The 20,320-nt window shown below is 38.8% G+C and overlaps 1 protein-coding gene across 5 annotated transcripts in view; it reads right to left on the bottom strand.

The window, feature by feature from the left end:
- C5H8orf34 (chromosome 5 C8orf34 homolog) overlaps nucleotides 1-20,320 on the bottom strand; it is a 603,368-nt gene that overhangs the window by 434,185 nt on the left and 148,863 nt on the right. For all 5 annotated transcript variants that reach the window (XM_063923877.1, XM_063923875.1, XM_063923876.1 and 2 more), the window contains one exon: nucleotides 17,672-17,816. In XM_063923877.1, the coding sequence (XP_063779947.1) occupies nucleotides 17,672-17,816 (145 nt within the window). The remainder of the gene's footprint in view (nucleotides 1-17,671; nucleotides 17,817-20,320) is intronic.

The following is a 20,320-nucleotide window of genomic DNA, read 5'->3' as shown; positions in this document are numbered from 1 at the left end:
TTACATTTTATTTATAGATAAACTCTGTTTTCAATGATGATTATCATTTTTACATTTATGAAAATTGGACGTTATTATTAAGAGGCCAGAGGAATGCACATCATTTAGGCCCTGACACAACCCTGATTTTTACAAGTTGTGCAATTATTGTCTGACTGTGCATGTGCCGCAATGGTCTTGTGAAGGCGGTCTCAGAGAGGAGTTAGGTGGTCTATGTACTAAGCATTGGATGGAGATAAAGTGTATGGAGATAAAGTACCAGCCAACCAGCTTCTAACTGTCATTTTTAGAATGTAAGCTCTCACGAGCAGGACCCTCTTCCCCCATGTGCTTATCCTTTTTCTTACTTTAATAATCTTCAACTGCACCAAATCCAGCAGTCTTCTGCCACCTGATACTTATTCCAGTGTCATCTGCTGATGTAACTATGTTTATTTACCTTGTACTTGTCCTATATTGTCGTCAACTGTAAGTTGCTGTTTTCCTGTTTGAGTATTTGTTTATGTACTCTGTAATTGGGCGCTGCGGAACCCTTGTGGCGTCATATAAATAAAGGATAATAATAATAATAATTTTTCAATCACAGCCTGTAGCATGACAGTTAGAAGCTGATTGGCTGGTACTTTATCTCCATCCAAGGCTTAGTAAATAGACTGCTTAGTAGCTAAGAGACTGACACTCAGGGACCATTTGGGGATGGTTACATAGGACTGGCGGCAAACATGCAGGCGTGTCATGACCATTTTCGGGGTGCCTGTGACTGCGATCCCATGTGCAGATGCCATGGCTTCGGGGTCTTACTTCCTGCATCCATACTGTGTGACCAAAGGCCTCAGAAGTTCTGTCTGACTGATCGTGACAAGCGCTGCATCCTAGTACACAGCCACTGGGATTCACAAATTATTTATTTATTTATTAACAGTTTCTTATATAGCGCAGCAAATTCCATTGCGCTTTACAACTGGACACAATTAGAAGACAAAACTGGGTAAAAACAAACAGTCATAGAGGTAGGAGGGCCCTGCTCACAAGCTTATAATCTATGTGGAAATAGGCATTGATACACAAGGATAGGTGCAAACCCACCAGTGGGCATCTCTATACAAATCCAGGCGGCTGCAGCATCCGCATATTTTGGTACAGTCACTATATACACATTCGCTGCTGCGGCGGAGGCATTAGAATGCACCTCTAAATCAGGCCCTCTGTGTCACTTTTCAGCATATGCTGGAGGACCTGTGGTGAGGAGAGGGCTGGAAAGGATACTTTATAAAGATTTCCATAAAATTGTATTTCTACTTAAACATGTGTGGGATTTTGTATCAAATATGGACCCTGGAAATACTGTCTGCTACATTTGACCTGTTATGGAATCAAGGGGTTTGCGTGGAGCGCACAGTATGTGTATCTTGTTCAAGGGGGCTGCTGGTATCTGGAGAGTTGTCCAGACTCTAGGGCTAGTGTTATCGTACAGGTTTTGGATACCTGCGCTCCATGCAGACACCTCAAGTTTGCCAGCACATCACCGCAAACTACATCCACAAGACTCCTCGCCGGCCGGCGAGTGGAGCGGCCGTTGAGACCGCACAGGACATAGGAAGAAGCTGAGCGTTGTGGCAACGCAACTTCCGGTTGTTCAGTGCGGCTTCCGGCGGGACCCGGCAGCCTAGCAGCAGAGCCAGGAAGGCTTCCAGCCCTGTCTGCTGAGGAACACCACCGGGGACGGATACAGCGGAAACAGCGCAAGTGGCCACATCATCACTCACCACAGAGTGAACAAAGAGAACTAAACATCACATCGTGAGGGTAAGTTGCACCTGGCAGGCCGGGACGCCGGCCTCCCAGAACACGACCTCCACCTACGATCAATTATTGACAAAAGAACCGCCTCTGGGCACACTGTTTAGACTCACACTAAGGGGAAAGGAAATCCCTTCAGATAAAGACTGACTCCTATATATCTGGAACAAAGACACTCCTTTTCTCACAAGACTTTTTATTTTATTTTATTTTTTATTTTTTTTTAGGATATTTATCAAGCGGCAATACCATATTTTATTTCATCTTGTGTTTAATTTCCCTATACATCGGATGTTCACACAATATGCATGTTACTATAAGGGCATTTATGTGTAATCACAATATCATCAATTATATATGAATTATAGTACCATCTGTTATACTAAGCATTGTGACTTATAAAGGTATTTACAGATCATAGAGATACATTTGACCTGTTGTCATGGAAGCGGATCTGTGACCAAATTGATCAGAATGGATGACAGGATCAAATAAGGACAAATTGGCGCAAGCAGCTGCAAACATAAGTATCAGGTCATTGGCTGATTATTAAGGTAATTGACTGGATTTACTTCCCAGAAAGTGCAGTCATTACCTGATCAGTCCAATCAGATATGGAGCAGCATCTACCATGAGCTCAGTCGGAAAAAACAAGGGATGTAATCCTATTGGGCGCTTCTAGACGATCGATTGCTGCCTTCTTGAATCCCACAATGGACTTATCCCAAACAGTCCAAAAAATAGAACAAGAAAAGTGAAGGTAGTGTGGGTTAGATGGCGCTATCGCTCAAGCAGTGATGGTAAAAGTGAGAGTGCTGGATAGATACTTAACTTTGCCGTTTCACAGTGGGTAATCAATGATGTTCTATGTTCAATATTTGTTGAAAAACTCGCCGTATTCAAGGATAGGAGAAAAAGAACAAAAATAGACAATGTGTATTATCGTCACAGAAAAAAGGAAAGATGGAGGCAATTTTCAATGTGAACTGATGAACTTTCCTAATTAACGTGACGGGAATTCATGATTTATTTAATGAGAACACACCTGACTTACACGTAAGACAGGCATAAATAGGCCCATAAAGGTATCTTTTCAAAGTGTGATATTCTCTTTATCTGTGAATGAATGTTTCCTAGTATCAACAGGAGGCGTACCTAACACTCACGTGAAAGGTAGTGGTTGTCCTCATGTAACGGTTTCTTTCGGAGACTTCGTTCCGAAGGAGTTATGACCAGGCGATTATGCTCGTCCAGATATATGAGAAATGAGAAGAGTACACAATTTGCAGTTCCGTCGTACTACAGAGAAAATCCCACCCTGTCGAACCGTAGGGTTCCTATAGACACACCTGACTCACATGAAGGCAGGTGTCTAGACGTTCATAAAGGTATCTTTTGTAGGATTCCTGATTTTCTATCATTAAACACAGAATGCCCCAAGCTTTTATAAATGGAGGGCGTACCTCACACTCACGTGTTTGGTGGTTGGTATCCTCATATAAAGGTTTCTTTTAAAAGACCTCGATCCAGACGTAGTAAAAAATATATATATAAATTTATTTCAAAGTGTATTACATAAAAAATAAAAAAAAACTCGTATATCCCAGCATCAAAATCCGGCTCTGTTGGAAGTGAGAACCGTCTTGGAACAGTAAGTGGCCAACTTTTTAGGTTCCAAAAATAAATAAATATGACAAGGTCCTACCTTCCTTCAAAGTTCAAAGACAGATCTGCTGCGGTAATAGTCCCTCCAAGCCGACGCGTTTCGAGTCAAGAGACTCTTTTTCAAGGCATGAGGGTCTGAACAAACAGGATGCTCTATTTATGGCAAAAGTGTGGTTACATCACTTGCGGTCACATGACCAGGACTTACATTGTGAAAATGTCTAAAAGATGATAAAAGTCCTCATTGCAATTAAGATTGCAAATATTTAAGTACAGAGCATCATTAATTGTAAAATACTATGTTAATCCAAAGAGATAAAAAAATGAAAATTTGTTAGCACAAAGAATTCTGGGATGCATAAACAGTTGATTGGTCTAAAAATACTCCGTGACCGGAAATAGATAAGTCTCATGGGAAATGTAGTCTTTTGTGATTAAACTAAAAAATTCCAAGATTAAGGTTAGGATTCTGAATAAAATACTAATCTATATGATCTCCCCCATTTAGCAGATTCCTTTTTACTGGGGATAGCGAAGTGGTAAATAAACAAACTTATTACTATAATTGCAAAGCCTTCCGTGACCGGAAGTTGCTTTGCCTGCTGGGTAATGTAGTTTTTGCATGCGCTATCGGTAGCCGGAGCGAAAAGACTTTATTCAAAGAGTTTGAGAATTCACCTATATAGTCACCCCCATTAAAGAGATCTTTTCTCAGTGGGGATAACTTAAAAGTGCAGTGTCAAGCCTTATTAACAAAATTGCAAAGCCGCCCGCAACCGGAAGCTCCCCGCAACCGGAAGTCGCTCTGCCCACTGGGTAATGTAGTTTAATGGCGTGAAAACAGAGGCATGATTTCAATAGCCGGAGCGGAAGTCCATATATGGCGTGTCTCAGCTCCTGGAAGTTTTAGCCGCTGTCAAGATGTCATAATGGTTCTGGGAGATGTGATCCTCAAATGGATTTAATGAATACGGTCTGCGTAAAAAATAAGAGCTGTTTCAGTGTTAAAAATCATCGTTCTGGATCACATTCCCAGACGTAGTTAAGAAAGATAATATGTAATCTCAAAGATTCAAGACATAATGATAATCTAATAATAAAGTACTGATTCTTATAACGATATTGTTCTCAACAAAAAAATTAATAAATAGGAAATAGATGTGTCCCACATGATTAAAATCAGTATTAAATGTATACTATGTTTTATAGGTGAAAAATAGGTGAAAGATAAAAAAAGGTGAAAGATAAAAAGAAGGGAGAAAGATAAAAACAAACCTGCTGTGCTCTGCAGGTGAAGCATGCTATTGTTTAAACAGACATAGAAGATAATATATATAGCATGTATAGCATGTGGTGGTCAACAGATAAGACATGTTGTATCTAAATAGAGCACTGTTAAGAGAACATTCTGGTAAAAGATGTGACAACGATTATTCGAGAATATGAAAAATAGATGTATTGATATTTCTATGTGATAGGTTTTCTTCAGAGGAACCATTTTAATTCAAAATCGTGGTTCAACCCTCCTGGGGTTAGAGTATTTAGTAAAAAGATTGTCCTCATTTCTGACATCGCTAGGTTTTTCTCTATGTTCTTGTCTTTCCATGTAGCTTTAACGTGTTTAATCCCGATGAATTTTGTTATATGTTGAGTGGAACATCCATGTTTAATCTTAAAATGGTTGGACAGGTGATGGGTTTCTACCCCTTTTTTTATATTCCTTAGATGTTCTCCTATCCTGATTTTTAAGGGTCTGGTCGTCCGTCCAATATAACAAAGCCCGCATGAACACTCAACTAAGTAAATAACATTGGCAGTATGGCACGTAATAAAGTCTTTGATCTTCCATGTTATATTATTTACCTTTATTTTGCAATATTTATTGGTGGAATCTTTGATATTTTTACACCCAATACATAAGCCACAGCGGTGGAATCCTTTGGTTCTAATAAGGTTGCGAGATGGCATGGGTAACGTGCTTTTTACCAGTTGATTTTTTAGATTTCTGGATTTCCTATAAATGAAATTGGGTCTTTTTGGAATGATGTCCTTGAGAATGGGATCTTTTGTTAACAGATGCCAATTTTTATTGATGATTTTTTCTATTTGTTTATGTTGCCCATCGTATTGAGAAATGAAAGCCCACTGGAGTCTATCCATTTTATTTTCTTCTTTCTTTTTTTCTGGTTTAGTTGCTAGTAGAGATGTGCGGTCAATTGTTTCTATCTCACTAATCACTTGATCGAGTGATTCTTCTTTGTATCCTTTTATGAGGAAATTTTCCTTCATCTGTGAGGACTGTTGTTTGAATACCTGTTGGTCACTGCAATTTCTCCGCACTCTTAGAAATTGGCTTTTAGGTACCCCTTTTAGCCATAGAAAATGATGTTGGCTATCAGTCGGGATGTAGGTGTTAACATCTGTTGGTTTTTGGTAAGTCATAGTGTTCAAGACGTTGTTATTCTGATAGATGGTCAAATCTAAAAAGTGAATTCGTTCATTACTTGTTTCCAAGGTAAATTTTAAATTGAAGTCATTTTCATTTCATGATTCAAAGAATGTTAGAAGCTCTTCTAGTGGAGATTTCCAAAAAAGAAGAACATCGTCTATATAACGAAACCAATGTATGAGGGGTCCACCCCAAGCTATGCTACCAAAAATTGTTCTTTCTTCCCAGAAGCTCATAAAAAGGTTTGCATAGCTTGGGGCAAATTTAGTCCCCATTGCAGTTCCATTTTTTTGTAAAAAGAACTCGCCATTAAAGAAAAAATAATTATTCTTTAATATGAAATCAATTGCTTCCAAAGTGAAGGCTTTTCTCTCTTCTGTTAAATCTGTTCTGTTTAGGAACCAGGTAATGGCCTCCATTCCTTGTTCGTGTCCGATACAGGTGTATAGGGATGTAACGTCAGCTGAGGCCATATACATGCCTTCTTCCCACTTAATATTTTGAAGTTTTGTTATGACATCACCTGTGTCTTTCAGGTAAGATGGAGTAGAGATGACGAGGGGCTGTAGGATGGAATCAACAAGGGAGGAAAGGTTAGAGGTTAAACTCCCAATCCCAGCAATGATGGGCCTCCCTGGAGGATCTACTAAGCTCTTGTGGACTTTAGGGAGTATGTAAATGGTGGGAGTCACTGGGTCTTCAATATTCACAAAGTCATACTCTGTTTGTGACATACCTTTACTTTGTTGATGTTTGTTCAATAGTTTTAAGAATTTTTCTCTGATTGTGTTGGATGGATCACTTTTGAGTTTGGTGTATGTTTCGCTATCTGCCAGTTGTCTGTTGACTTCTCTGATATAGTCCTCGCGGTTCATTATAGCGATACCACCGCCTTTATCACAAGGTTTAAAAATGATCTCCTCATCCTTACTGAGATCCTCAATGATCTTCCTCTCCCGTTTACTGAGATTAAACTTGATTTTTGGTTTCTTGAGATTTTTTACTTCTTCCAAGACCAGTTTGGAGAAAGTCTCAATAAAATTCCCTTTAATGTGGGTGGGATAAAACTTGGATTTTTTCTTTCTTTTCCCAAGATTTTCTTCCTTCGAAGTTGTAGGGGTGCTTGATGGTTCTCCTGGGTCTCCTGCTGGGATTTTGTTCTCCGATTCTTTGGAAGCGAAAAATTTTCTTAAGGTTATTTTTCTAATAAACTTCTGGATGTCAATAAATTTATCGAAATCATTCATGTAAGATGTGGGCGCATACTTGAGACCTTTGTTTAGAATTCTCGTTTCTTGATCGGTCAGCTTCCTTTTGCTGAGGTTGAAGACCAGATTGTTATTTATTGGTTCTAGATTGGCAGTAATCCTCTTCTTCTTGCTTTTCTTCTTGTTCTTCCCACCTCTACATCCTCTCAATCTCTTGGGTTTTTTCATTATCGCTGTCGGTGTCGGTATAATGGTTTCTAAAGTATAGGGATCTGGATGTTTGAAAGCAGGAATGGATTGATTGACCGCAGGACTGATTAGATGTGGTCCCTTCTGGAAGACCTTTCTCCTAAAAAAGGTTGCCTCCTCGGTGATGTCTCCTTGTTTTTTTGGGTAGTAGATCTTTCTCTCTCAGTCCTATTTGATCGTACCTCATCTCTTTGAGTAGATCTTCTTCTGTCTCTCCCTTCTAATCGTCCAAACGCTCTATGATTATTGGTTCCTCGATTGTCATTTTCTGTGACGTACTCTCTCCTCGATGTTTCCTGGTCCTTCCATCTGGATTGTGGTGGTGGTGTTCTAACTTGTCCATAATGGTCTTTCCAATTCAAGTTTCTCCGGTCTACATAATTAGGTGAACGGTGCCTGTCTAGATCTTGATTTCTTTTCCAATTTCCAAAGTTCCTATCCCATCTCCTTCTTTGATCATGAAAGTTATGCTCTCTATTATTCCTCCAAACTTCTGTATTGTGATAATTCCTTCTACTGAAGTGAGGATGACGGTCATATCTTCTTTCAGGGGACCTTCTAAATTGTCTGGATCTGGGAGGACTAGGCATTATTGATTCATATCTCTGATCTTTAAAATTTCCTTCCCTTTTTCTCCTCTGTGTGGAGTTTTTATTTCCTCTAATGATTCCAAATTTATAGTAGTCGTAGTCCCTTTGCAGCTTTCCTTGTTTCTTTTTTATTAAAAAATCAGTATTTTTACAGATTTTTTCAATGATGTCTTCTTCAAGGTTCGCAAATGTAGGTAATTGGTTGTAGGGTTGTATTAATGTTTGTAAAACCTCTATTCTTTCGTTGGTTTCTTTTAATCTTTCCTTCCTTTCTTTCAGTATGATTGACATGAGTGATAGGGAGCACTTCTCCAAAATCGTGTTCCACTCATTTTGAAATTCCTCCGATCCGTCTTGGAACGTGGGTGGTTTAGTAATTCTTAGACCTTTCGGTATAATGTGTTCGGATAGGTATTTTTCGAGGGTGGCCACTTCCCAGCATAATCTGTTCTCTTTTAGCAGCCAGTCACAAAGACGGTCCATCGCTGTCTCGAGATTATCGTCCGTCATTTCTATCTCGTCGTCTTTGAAGTTCATTTTGAGTGCTTCCTCTATTCTTGCTGATCTTCCCTCTCGGTGCTTGAACATGATGCTGCCTTAAGGATTTACAAGGGATATAGAACAAATCGGAAAAAACAAGGGATGTAATCCTATTGGGCGCTTCTAGACGATCGATTGCTGCCTTCTTGAATCCCACAATGGACTTATCCCAAACAGTCCAAAAAATAGAACAAGAAAAGTGAAGGTAGTGTGGGTTAGATGGTGCTATCGCTCAAGCAGTGATGGTAAAAGTGAGAGTGCTGGATAGATACTTAACTTTGCCGTTTCACAGTGGGTAATCAATGATGTTCTATGTTCAATATTTGTTGAAAAACTCGCCGTATTCAAGGATAGGAGAAAAAGAACAAAAATAGACAATGTGTATTATCGTCATAGAAAAAAGGAAAGATGGAGGCAATTTTCAATGTGAACTGATGAACTTTCCTAATTAACGTGACGGGAATTCATGATTTATTTAATGAGAACACACCTGACTTACACGTAAGACAGGCATAAATAGGCCCATAAAAGTATCTTTTCAAAGTGTGATATTCTCTTTATCTGTGAATGAATGTTTCCTAGTATCAACAGGAGGCGTACCTAACACTCACGTGAAAGGTAGTGGTTGTCCTCATGTAACGGTTTCTTTCGGAGACTTCGTTCCGAAGGAGTTATGACCAGGCGATTATGCTCGTCCAGATATATGAGAAATGAGAAGAGTACACAATGTCCAGTTCCGTCGTACTACAGAGAAAATCCCACCCTGTAAGAATCAGTACTTTATTATTAGATTATCATTATGTCTTGAATCTTTGAGATTACATATTATCTTTCTTAACTACGTCTGGGAATGTGATCCAGAACGATGATTTTTAACACTGAAACAGCTCTTATTTTTTACGCAGACCGTATTCATTAAATCCATTTGAGGATCACATCTCCCAGAACCATTATGACATCTTGACAGCGGCTAAAACTTCCAGGAGCTGAGACACGCCATATATGGACTTCCGCTCCGGCTATTGAAATCATGCCTCTGTTTTCACGCCATTAAACTACATTACCCAGTGGGCAGAGCGACTTCCGGTTGCGGGGAGCTTCCGGTTGCGGGCGGCTTTGCAATTTTGTTAATAAGGCTTGACACTGCACTTTTAAGTTATCCCCACTGAGAAAAGATCTCTTTAATGGGGGTGACTATATAGGTGAATTCTCAAACTCTTTAAATAAAGTCTTTTCGCTCCGGCTACCGATAGCGCATGCAAAAACTACATTACCCAGCAGGCAAAGCAACTTCCGGTCACGGACGGCTTTGCAATTATAGTAATAAGTTTGTATATTTACCACTTAGCTATCCCCAGTAAAAAGGAATCTGCTAAATGGGGGAGATCATATAGATTAGTATTTTATTCAGAATCCTAACCTTAATCTTGGAATTTTTTAGTTTAATCACAAAAGACTACATTTCCCATGAGACTTATCTATTTCCGGTCACGGAGTATTTTTAGACCAATCAACTGTTTATGCATCCCAGAATTCTTTGTGCTAACAAATTTTCATTTTTTTATCTCTTTGGATTAACATAGTATTTTACAATTAATGATGCTCTGTACTTAAATATTTGCAATCTTAATTGCAATGAGGACTTTTATCATCTTTTAGACATTTTCACAATGTAAGTCCTGGTCATGTGACCGGAAGTGATGTAACCACACTTTTGCCATAAATAGAGCATCCTGTTTGTTCAGACCCTCATGCCTTGAAAAAGAGTCTCTTGACTCGAAACGCGTCGGCTTGGAGGGACTATTACCGCAGCAGATCTGTCTTTGAACTCTGAAGGAAGGTAGGACCTTGTCATATTTATTTATTTTTGGAACCTAAAAAGTTGGCCACTTACTGTTCCAAGACGGTTCTCACTTCCAACAGAGCCGGATTTTGATGCTGGGATATACGAGTTTTTTTTTTAATGTAATACACTTTGAAATAAATTTATATATATATTTTTTACTACGTCTGGATCGAGGTCTTTTAAAAGAAACCTTTATATGAGGATACCAACCACCAAACATGTGAGTGTGAGGTACGCCCTCCATTTATAAAAGCTTGGGGCATTCTGTGTTTAATGATAGAAAATCAGGAATCCTACAAAAGATACCTTTATGAACGTCTAGACACCTGCCTTCATGTGAGTCAGGTGTGTCTATAGGAACCCTATGGTTCGACAGGGTGGGATTTTCTCTGTAGTACGACGGAACTGCACATTGTGTACTCTTCTCATTTCTCATATATCTGGACGAGCATAATCGCCTGGTCATAACTCCTTCGGAACGAAGTCTCCGAAAGAAACCGTTACATGAGGACAACCACTACCTTTCACGTGAGTGTTAGGTACGCCTCCTGTTGATACTAGGAAACATTCATTCACAGATAAAGAGAATATCACACTTTGAAAAGATACCTTTATGGGCCTATTTATGCCTGTCTTACGTGTAAGTCAGGTGTGTTCTCATTAAATAAATCATGAATTCCCATCACGTTAATTAGGAAAGTTCATCAGTTCACATTGAAAATTGCCTCCATCTTTCCTTTTTTCTATGACGATAATACACATTGTCTATTTTTGTTCTTTTTCTCCTATCCTTGAATACGGCGAGTTTTTCAACAAATATTGAACATAGAACATCATTGATTACCCACTGTGAAACGGCAAAGTTAAGTATCTATCCAGCACTCTCACTTTTACCATCACTGCTTGAGTGATAGCGCCATCTAACCCACACTACCTTCACTTTTCTTGTTCTATTTTTTGGACTGTTTGGGATAAGTCCATTGTGGGATTCAAGAAGGCAGCAATCGATCGTCTAGAAGCGCCCAATAGGATTACATCCCTTGTTTTTTCCGATTTGTTCTATATCCCTTGTAAATCCTTAAGGCAGCATCATGTTCAAGCACCGAGAGGGAAGATCAGCAAGAATAGAGGAAGCACTCAAAATGAACTTCAAAGACGACGAGATAGAAATGACGGACGATAATCTCGAGACAGCGATGGACCGTCTTTGTGACTGGCTGCTACAAGAGAACAGATTATGCTGGGAAGTGGCCACTCGCGAAAAATACCTATCCGAACACATTATACCGAAAGGTCTAAGAATTACTAAACCACCCACGTTCCAAGACGGATCGGAGGAATTTAAAAATGAGTGGAACACGATTTTGGAGAAGTGCTCCCTATCACTCATGTCAATCATACTGAAAGAAAGGAAGGAAAGATTAAAAGAAACCAACAAAAGAATAGAGGTTTTACAAACATTAATACAACCCTACAACCAATTACCTACATTTGCGAACCTTGAAAAAGACATCATTGAAAAAATCAGTAAAAATACTGATTTTTTAATAAAAAAGAAACAAGGAAAGCTGCAAAGGGACTACGACTACTATAAATTTGGAATCAGAGGAAATAAAAACTCCACACAGAGGAGAAAAAGGGAAGGAAATTTTAAAGATCAGAGATATGAATCAAGAATGCCTAGTCCTCCCAGATCCAGACAATTTAGAAGGTCCCCTGAAAGAAGATATGACCGTCATCCTCACTTCAGTAGAAGGAATTATCACAATACAGAAGTTTGGAGGAATAATAGAGAGCATAACTTTCATGATCAAAGAAGGAGATGGGATAGGAACTTTGGAAATTGGAAAAGAAATCAAGATCTAGACAGGCACCGTTCACCTAATTATGTAGACCGGAGAAACTTGAATTGGAAAGACCATTATGGACAAGTTAGAACACCACCACCACAATCCAGATGGAAGGACCAGGAAACATCGAGGAGAGAGTACGTCACAGAAAATGACAATCGAGGAACCAATAATCATAGAGCGTTTGGACGATTAGAAGGGAGAGACAGAAGAAGATCTACTCAAAGAGATGAGGTACGATCAAATAGGACTGAGAGAGAAAGATCTACCCAAAAAAACAAGGAGACATCACCGAGGAGGCAACCTTTTTTAGGAGAAAGGTCTTCCAGAAGGGACCACATCTAATCAGTCCTGCGGTCAATCAATCCATTCCTGCTTTCAAACATCCAGATCCCTATACTTTAGAAACCATTATACCGACACCGACAGCGATAATGAAAAAACCCAAGAGATTGAGAGGATGTAGAGGTGGGAAGAACAAGAAGAAAAGCAAGAAGAAGAGGATTACTGCCAATCAAGAACCAATAAATAACAATCTGGTCTTCAACCTCAGCAAAAGGAAGCTGACCGATCAAGAAACGAGAATTCTAAACAAAGGTCTCAAGTATGCGCCCACATCTTACATGAATGATTTCGATAAATTTATTGACATCCAGAAGTTTATTAGAAAAATAACCTTAAGAAAATTTTTCGCTTCCAAAGAATCGGAGAACAAAATCCCAACAGGAGACCCAGGAGAACCATCAAGCACCCCTACAACTTCGAAGGAAGAAAATCTTGGGAAAAGAAAGAAAAAATCCAAGTTTTATCCCACCCACATTAAAGGGAATTTTATTGAGACTTTCTCCAAACTGGTCTTGGAAGAAGTAAAAAATCTCAAGAAACCAAAAATCAAGTTTAATCTCAGTAAACGGGAGAGGAAGATCATTGAGGATCTCAGTAAGGATGAGGAGATCATTTTTAAACCTTGTGATAAAGGCGGTGGTATCGCTATAATGAACCGCGAGGACTATATCAGAGAAGTCAACAGACAACTGGCAGATAGCGAAACATACACCAAACTCAAAAGTGATCCATCCAACACAATCAGAGAAAAATTCTTAAAACTATTGAACAAACATCAACAAAGTAAAGGTATGTCACAAACAGAGTATGACTTTGTGAATATTGAAGACCCAGTGACTCCCACCATTTACATACTCCCTAAAGTCCACAAGAGCTTAGTAGATCCTCCAGGGAGGCCCATCATTGCTGGGATTGGGAGTTTAACCTCTAACCTTTCCTCCCTTGTTGATTCCATCCTACAGCCCCTCGTCATCTCTACTCCATCTTACCTGAAAGACACAGGTGATGTCATAACAAAACTTCAAAATATTAAGTGGGAAGAAGGCATGTATATGGCCTCAGCTGACGTTACATCCCTATACACCTGTATCGGACACGAACAAGGAATGGAGGTCATTACCTGGTTCCTAAACAGAACAGATTTAACAGAAGAGAGAAAAGCCTTCACTTTGGAAGCAATTGATTTCATATTAAAGAATAATTATTTTTTCTTTAATGGCGAGTTCTTTTTACAAAAAAATGGAACTGCAATGGGGACTAAATTTGCCCCAAGCTATGCAAACCTTTTTATGAGCTTCTGGGAAGAAAGAACAATTTTTGGTAGCATAGCTTGGGGTGGACCCCTCATACATTGGTTTCGTTATATAGACGATGTTCTTCTTTTTTGGAAATCTCCACTAGAAGAGCTTCTAACATTCTTTGAATCATTAAATGAAAATGACTTCAATTTAAAATTTACCTTGGAAACCAGTAATGAACGAATTCACTTTTTAGATTTGACCATCTATCAGTATAACAACGTCTTGAACACTATGACTTACCAAAAACCAACAGATGTTAACACCTACATCCCGACTGATAGCCAACATCATTTTCTATGGCTAAAAGGGGTACCTAAAAGCCAATTTCTAAGAGTGCGGAGAAATTGCAGTGACCAACAGGTATTCAAACAACAGTCCTCACAGATGAAGGAAAATTTCCTCATAAAAGGATACAAAGAAGAATCACTCGATCAAGTGATTAGTGAGATAGAAACAATTGACCGCACATCTCTACTAGCAACTAAACCAGAAAAAAAGAAAGAAGAAAATAAAATGGATAGACTCCAGTGGGCTTTCATTTCTCAATACGATGGGCAACATAAACAAATAGAAAAAATCATCAATAAAAATTGGCATCTGTTAACAAAAGATCCCATTCTCAAGGACATCATTCCAAAAAGACCCAATTTCATTTATAGGAAATCCAGAAATCTAAAAAATCAACTGGTAAAAAGCACGTTACCCATGCCATCTCGCAACCTTATTAGAACCAAAGGATTCCACCGCTGTGGCTTATGTATTGGGTGTAAAAATATCAAAGATTCCACCAATAAATATTGCAAAATAACGGTAAATAATATAACATGGAAGATTAAAGACTTTATTACGTGCCATACTGCCAATGTTATTTACTTAGTTGAGTGTTCATGCGGGCTTTGTTATATTGGACGGACGACCAGACCCTTAAAAATCAGGATAGGAGAACATCTAAGGAATATAAAAAAAGGGGTAGAAACCCATCACCTGTCCAACCATTTTAAGATTAAACATGGATGTTCCACTCAACATATAACAAAATTCATCGGGATTAAACACGTTAAAGCTACATGGAAAGACAAGAACATAGAGAAAAACCTAGCGATGTCAGAAATGAGGACAATCTTTTTACTAAATACTCTAACCCCAGGAGGGTTGAACCACGATTTTGAATTAAAATGGTTCCTCTGAAGAAAACCTATCACATAAAAATATCAATACATCTATTTTTCATATTCTCGAATAATCGTTGTCACATCTTTTACCAGAATGTTATCTTAACAGTGCTCTATTTAGATACAACATGTCTTATCTGTTGACCACCACATGCTATACATGCTATATATATTATCTTCTATGTCTGTTTAAACAATAGCATGCTTCACCTGCAGAGCACAGCAGGTTTTTTTTCTTTCTCCCTTCTTTTTATCTTTCACCTTTTTTTATCTTTCACCTATTTTTCACCTATAAAACATAGTATACATTTAATACTGATTTTAATCATGTGGGACACATCTATTTCCTATTTATTAATTTTTTTGTTGAGAACAATATCGTTATAAGAATCAGTACTTTATTATTAGATTATCATTATGTCTTGAATCTTTGAGATTACATATTATCATTCTTAACTACGTCTGGGAATGTGATCCAGAACGATGATTTTTAACACTGAAACAGCTCTTATTTTTTACGCAGACCGTATTCATTAAATCCATTTGAGGATCACATCTCCCAGAACCATTATGACATCTTGACAGCGGCTAAAACTTCCAGGAGCTGAGACACGCCATATATGGACTTCCGCTCCGGCTATTGAAATCATGCCTCTGTTTTCACGCCATTAAACTACATTACCCAGTGGGCAGAGCGACTTCCGGTTGCGGGGAGCTTCCGGTTGCGGGCGGCTTTGCAATTTTGTTAATAAGGCTTGACACTGCACTTTTAAGTTATCCCCACTGAGAAAAGATCTCTTTAATGGGGGTGACTATATAGGTGAATTCTCAAACTCTTTAAATAAAGTCTTTTCGCTCCGGCTACCGATAGCGCATGCAAAAACTACATTACCCAGCAGGCAAAGCAACTTCCGGTCACGGACGGCTTTGCAATTATAGTAATAAGTTTGTATATTTACCACTTAGCTATCCCCAGTAAAAAGGAATCTGCTAAATGGGGGAGATCATATAGATTAGTATTTTATTCAGAATCCTAACCTTAATCTTGGAATTTTTTAGTTTAATCACAAAAGACTACATTTCCCATGAGACTTATCTATTTCCGGTCACGGAGTATTTTTAGACCAATCAACTGTTTATGCATCCCAGAATTCTTTGTGCTAACAAATTTTCATTTTTTTATCTCTTTGGATTAACATAGTATTTTACAATTAATGATGCTCTGTACTTAAATATTTGCAATCTTAATTGCAATGAGGACTTTTATCATCTTTTAGACATTTTCACAATGTAAGTCCTGGTCATGTGACCGGAAGTGATGTAACCACACTTTTGCCATAAATAGAGCATCCTGTTTGTTCAGACCCTCATGCCTTGAAAAAGAGTCTCTTGACTCGAAACGCGTCGGCTTGGAGGGACTATTACCGCAGCAGATCTGTCTTTGAACTCTGAAGGAAGGTAGGACCTTGTCATATTTATTCATTTTTGGAACCTAAAAAGTTGGCCACTTACTGTTCCAAGACGGTTCTCACTTCCAACAGAGCCGGATTTTGATGCTGGGATATACGAGTTTTTTTGTTTTTTTTATGTAATACACTTTGAAATAAATTTATATATATATTTTTTACTACGTCTGGATCGAGGTCTTTTAAAAGAAACCTTTATATGAGGATACCAACCACCAAACACGTGAGTGTGAGGTACGCCCTCCATTTATAAAAGCTTGGGGCATTCTGTGTTTAATGATAGAAAATCAGGAATCCTACAAAAGATACCTTTATGAACGTCTAGACACCTGCCTTCATGTGAGTCAGGTGTGTCTATAGGAACCCTATGGTTCGACAGGGTGGGGTTTTCTCTGTAGTACGACGGAACTGCACATTGTGTACTCTTCTCATTTCTCATATATCTGGACGAGCATAATCGCCTGGTCATAACTCCTTCGGAACGAAGTCTCCGAAAGAAACCGTTACATGAGGACAACCACTACCTTTCACGTGAGTGTTAGGTACGCCTCCTGTTGATACTAGGAAACATTCATTCACAGATAAAGAGAATATCACACTTTGAAAAGATACCTTTATGGGCCTATTTATGCCTGTCTTACGTGTAAGTCAGGTGTGTTCTCATTAAATAAATCATAAATTCCCGTCACGTTAATTAGGAAAGTTCATCAGTTCACATTGAAAATTGCCTCCATCTTTCCTTTTTTCTATGACGATAATACACATTGTCTATTTTTGTTCTTTTTCTCCTATCCTTGAATACGGCGAGTTTTTCAACAAATATTGAACATAGAACATCATTGATTACCCACTGTGAAACGGCAAAGTTAAGTATCTATCCAGCACTCTCACTTTTACCATCACTGCTTGAGCGATAGCGCCATCTAACCCACACTACCTTCACTTTTCTTGTACCATGAGCTCAGTGTCTTGAGCCTCTTCTTGCCATATAGAGGTTGTGAGATAGTTATTGCAGGTGCACTGGTCCCATATCTTTTCCATCCTCCTTACCATATATACTGTAGGAAATGAAGTGTAGTTGCCATAACTAACCTGCAGGATCCCCCACTTCCTTATGCCTCTGGGCTCCTGGTACAGTAGTCAGGAATGCACGTTAATGTGAATGGTGAGAACGACAAGCAGGAACTTACCCGATTCACTCTCTGCCCACAGAGCAGCTGACCCAGACAATGTCCTGTGTAGCTGGCCAACATTCCCCAGTTTTGATTGAAGATGGTTAATTAAAAATGGAATTGGCTGGTCTGGCGTCTCTGTGATCAGCTTGGTCATTAATTCCTAGGGACAGGAATAACAATGCATGTTAGCCAACTTTCTTTCCTTTACAGGGACAGTCCCAGAACGTAAAAATGTGAACCCTGAGAAACTTTCTCCTTGTCAAAGTTCTTTCTTTTTTTTATATTGACCAAATGGCCAGTACTATTTTACCAAGATGGTTGCTGATACAGGTAGGTGTTTTTCATTAAAGTTATAATAAAATAGCTTAAAAAAAAAAATAACCCCACAGGTATACAGTCATTGATTCGCATAGGTCACTGTGACCCTGATTCAGCGGTGGATGCAACGGCGGTTGCAGTGAGTATTTGGACACAGAAAGATAGTCAGTCAGTGAGCATTTATGGGATGTAATGGGGGGGTGGCATGTCATGGAGATGACTAGGTGTGGTGTGTCGCGAGCGTTTCATGGGTGTGTTCCTACCAGCGACTGCATCCTCATACGCACAACAGTGATCCCGGCGACTTTGTCACAACGGACATTCTGTGCAATCAGTGGGTGCCTCTGTACAAATCCCAGCGGCTGTGGCATCAGAATATTATAACATATTTTCGCAGTACTGCTGTGTATCATGACGTGTGATGGGATTTGAATCAACCTCTGAATCAAGTCCTGGATCAATGACCAACCGTACAAAACAGCACACTAAACTCCACTAAAAGTAATACTCTCCAGAGGTGCGGGAATATCTGTCAGTCTGTCTGGTTTTTATAAAGCTGCAATCATTTACAAGGCAAAATTAACCTGTTTTTTCCTTGTAAATGATTGCTGCTTTAAAAAACCAAACAAAAAAACAGCAGACTCGCACAAAGTCCCGCACTTCCGGCAGCTTAGCTCCATATGCTCAAAGAAAGGTCATTATGATTTTTTTTCTTAAATTCAATATTTTATATTAAGTTTTATACAATATTACAAAAGTTAACAGTTACAAATCAAAATAAACAACACTTGTCAAACATGGACAACCGTGTATCCAGGTATTTGTGTACAGACTCGTTATTGAAAATAACTTTACAATGTGGCTTCGCCTTCAACATGAAATCAAGAAATCTACATATATAGACTTCACATGTCATTTAGCAACTCTTATGAGCAACAGACTAATACTAATCCAAGTGGATATGCAGAATATACTACCAAGGTAGAGGTTGGCGCTGACGTGTGCTGTGGATCCTCCAGCTGCTGAATATAAAGGGCTAGTTAAACCCTAATAGCCAATTATACAAAGTAGAAAAGAAATTCAGCACTAAAAGCTAGTTGAAATAAGAAACACAATGTTTATTATATAAATATAAACCACTAATTATTGAATTCATTTCATATGTAAAAATACTGTTAAAAAGTCCTTAGAAAATTCTTGAAAGTTCTGGGAAATTAATAATAGTAACAGCCTGAGTCCTAGGGAGGTCTTAGTACCACAATTTTCTAATGCTGGTACTGTCCTGCAAAAGGTGAACCATGGCAAGGTCCTTTGCAGATGTTCCAGAGTAGTATCCAATATGAGGCAGCAGTTCCCAATCAATGGACCTCAAGCAAATCTCAGAGGTTGGTTGTCCCAGACTGGGACAACCAACCTCTGAGATTTGCCTGAGGTCCATTTATTGGGAACTGCTGCCTAACCTTTTGCAGGACAGTACCAGCATTAGAAAATTCAAGCAGTAAGAGGATCTCCATCGATATACAGGAGTGCTAACCTATTGGAGGACTCACCCATTGGTGGAACTGGTAATATGTAGTACTAAGACCTCCCTAGGACTCAGTCTGTTACGATTATTCATTTCCCAGCACTTTCAAGAATTTTCTAAGGACTTTTTAGCAGTGTTGCTCCTTGCCCTACTCAATCTCATTTTTTTTTATATCTGTTGCAACAGTATTTTTATATATGAAATTAATTCACTAATTAGTGGTTTATATTTATATAATAAACATTGTGTTTCTTATTTCAACTAGCTTTTAGCGCTGAATTTCTTTTCTACTTTGCATAATACTAATCCAATGCTAGAGTGATGAGGATCTATAATAATGAAATATGCAGTTATATGACAATTACACCAATTAAGTATGTATTGGTATAATAATAATATATGGTTGGCCACGGGCCGTCCATTAGTTCTATTATACCATTCCAAAGAATTAACATCTCTACAGTCAATATGGACCACCCCTATCCCTTCTCAAGTAACATACTACTAGACATCAGGCTCAAGGCTGTCGGCTTGTTGAATAGGGAGAGTTTAACCATTTCCCCCATATATCAAGATACTTCTGTTCCACTTTCCGGGCTATATAAAAAAATGTCTTGTGTGCTGCAGTTTCATTGACAAGAGATATCCAAGACCTTAGTACCGGGGCTTCACTAGCGATCCAACACCTTATAATATAGCGTCTGCAGGGTGTATCAAGAGTCTCCTCTTCTATAGCCGACAGAGTACACACCATTGGTGTGATAGTAAGAGAGGGAATTCACATTCTTACCACAGCATTTATAACCCCTCTCCAGAATGCT

Source organism: Pseudophryne corroboree, chromosome 5 (assembly GCF_028390025.1).
Source record: "Pseudophryne corroboree isolate aPseCor3 chromosome 5, aPseCor3.hap2, whole genome shotgun sequence".
Taxonomy (NCBI): Eukaryota; Metazoa; Chordata; class Amphibia; order Anura; family Myobatrachidae; genus Pseudophryne; species Pseudophryne corroboree.
This window is presented reverse-complemented; position numbering and strand designations above follow the sequence as displayed.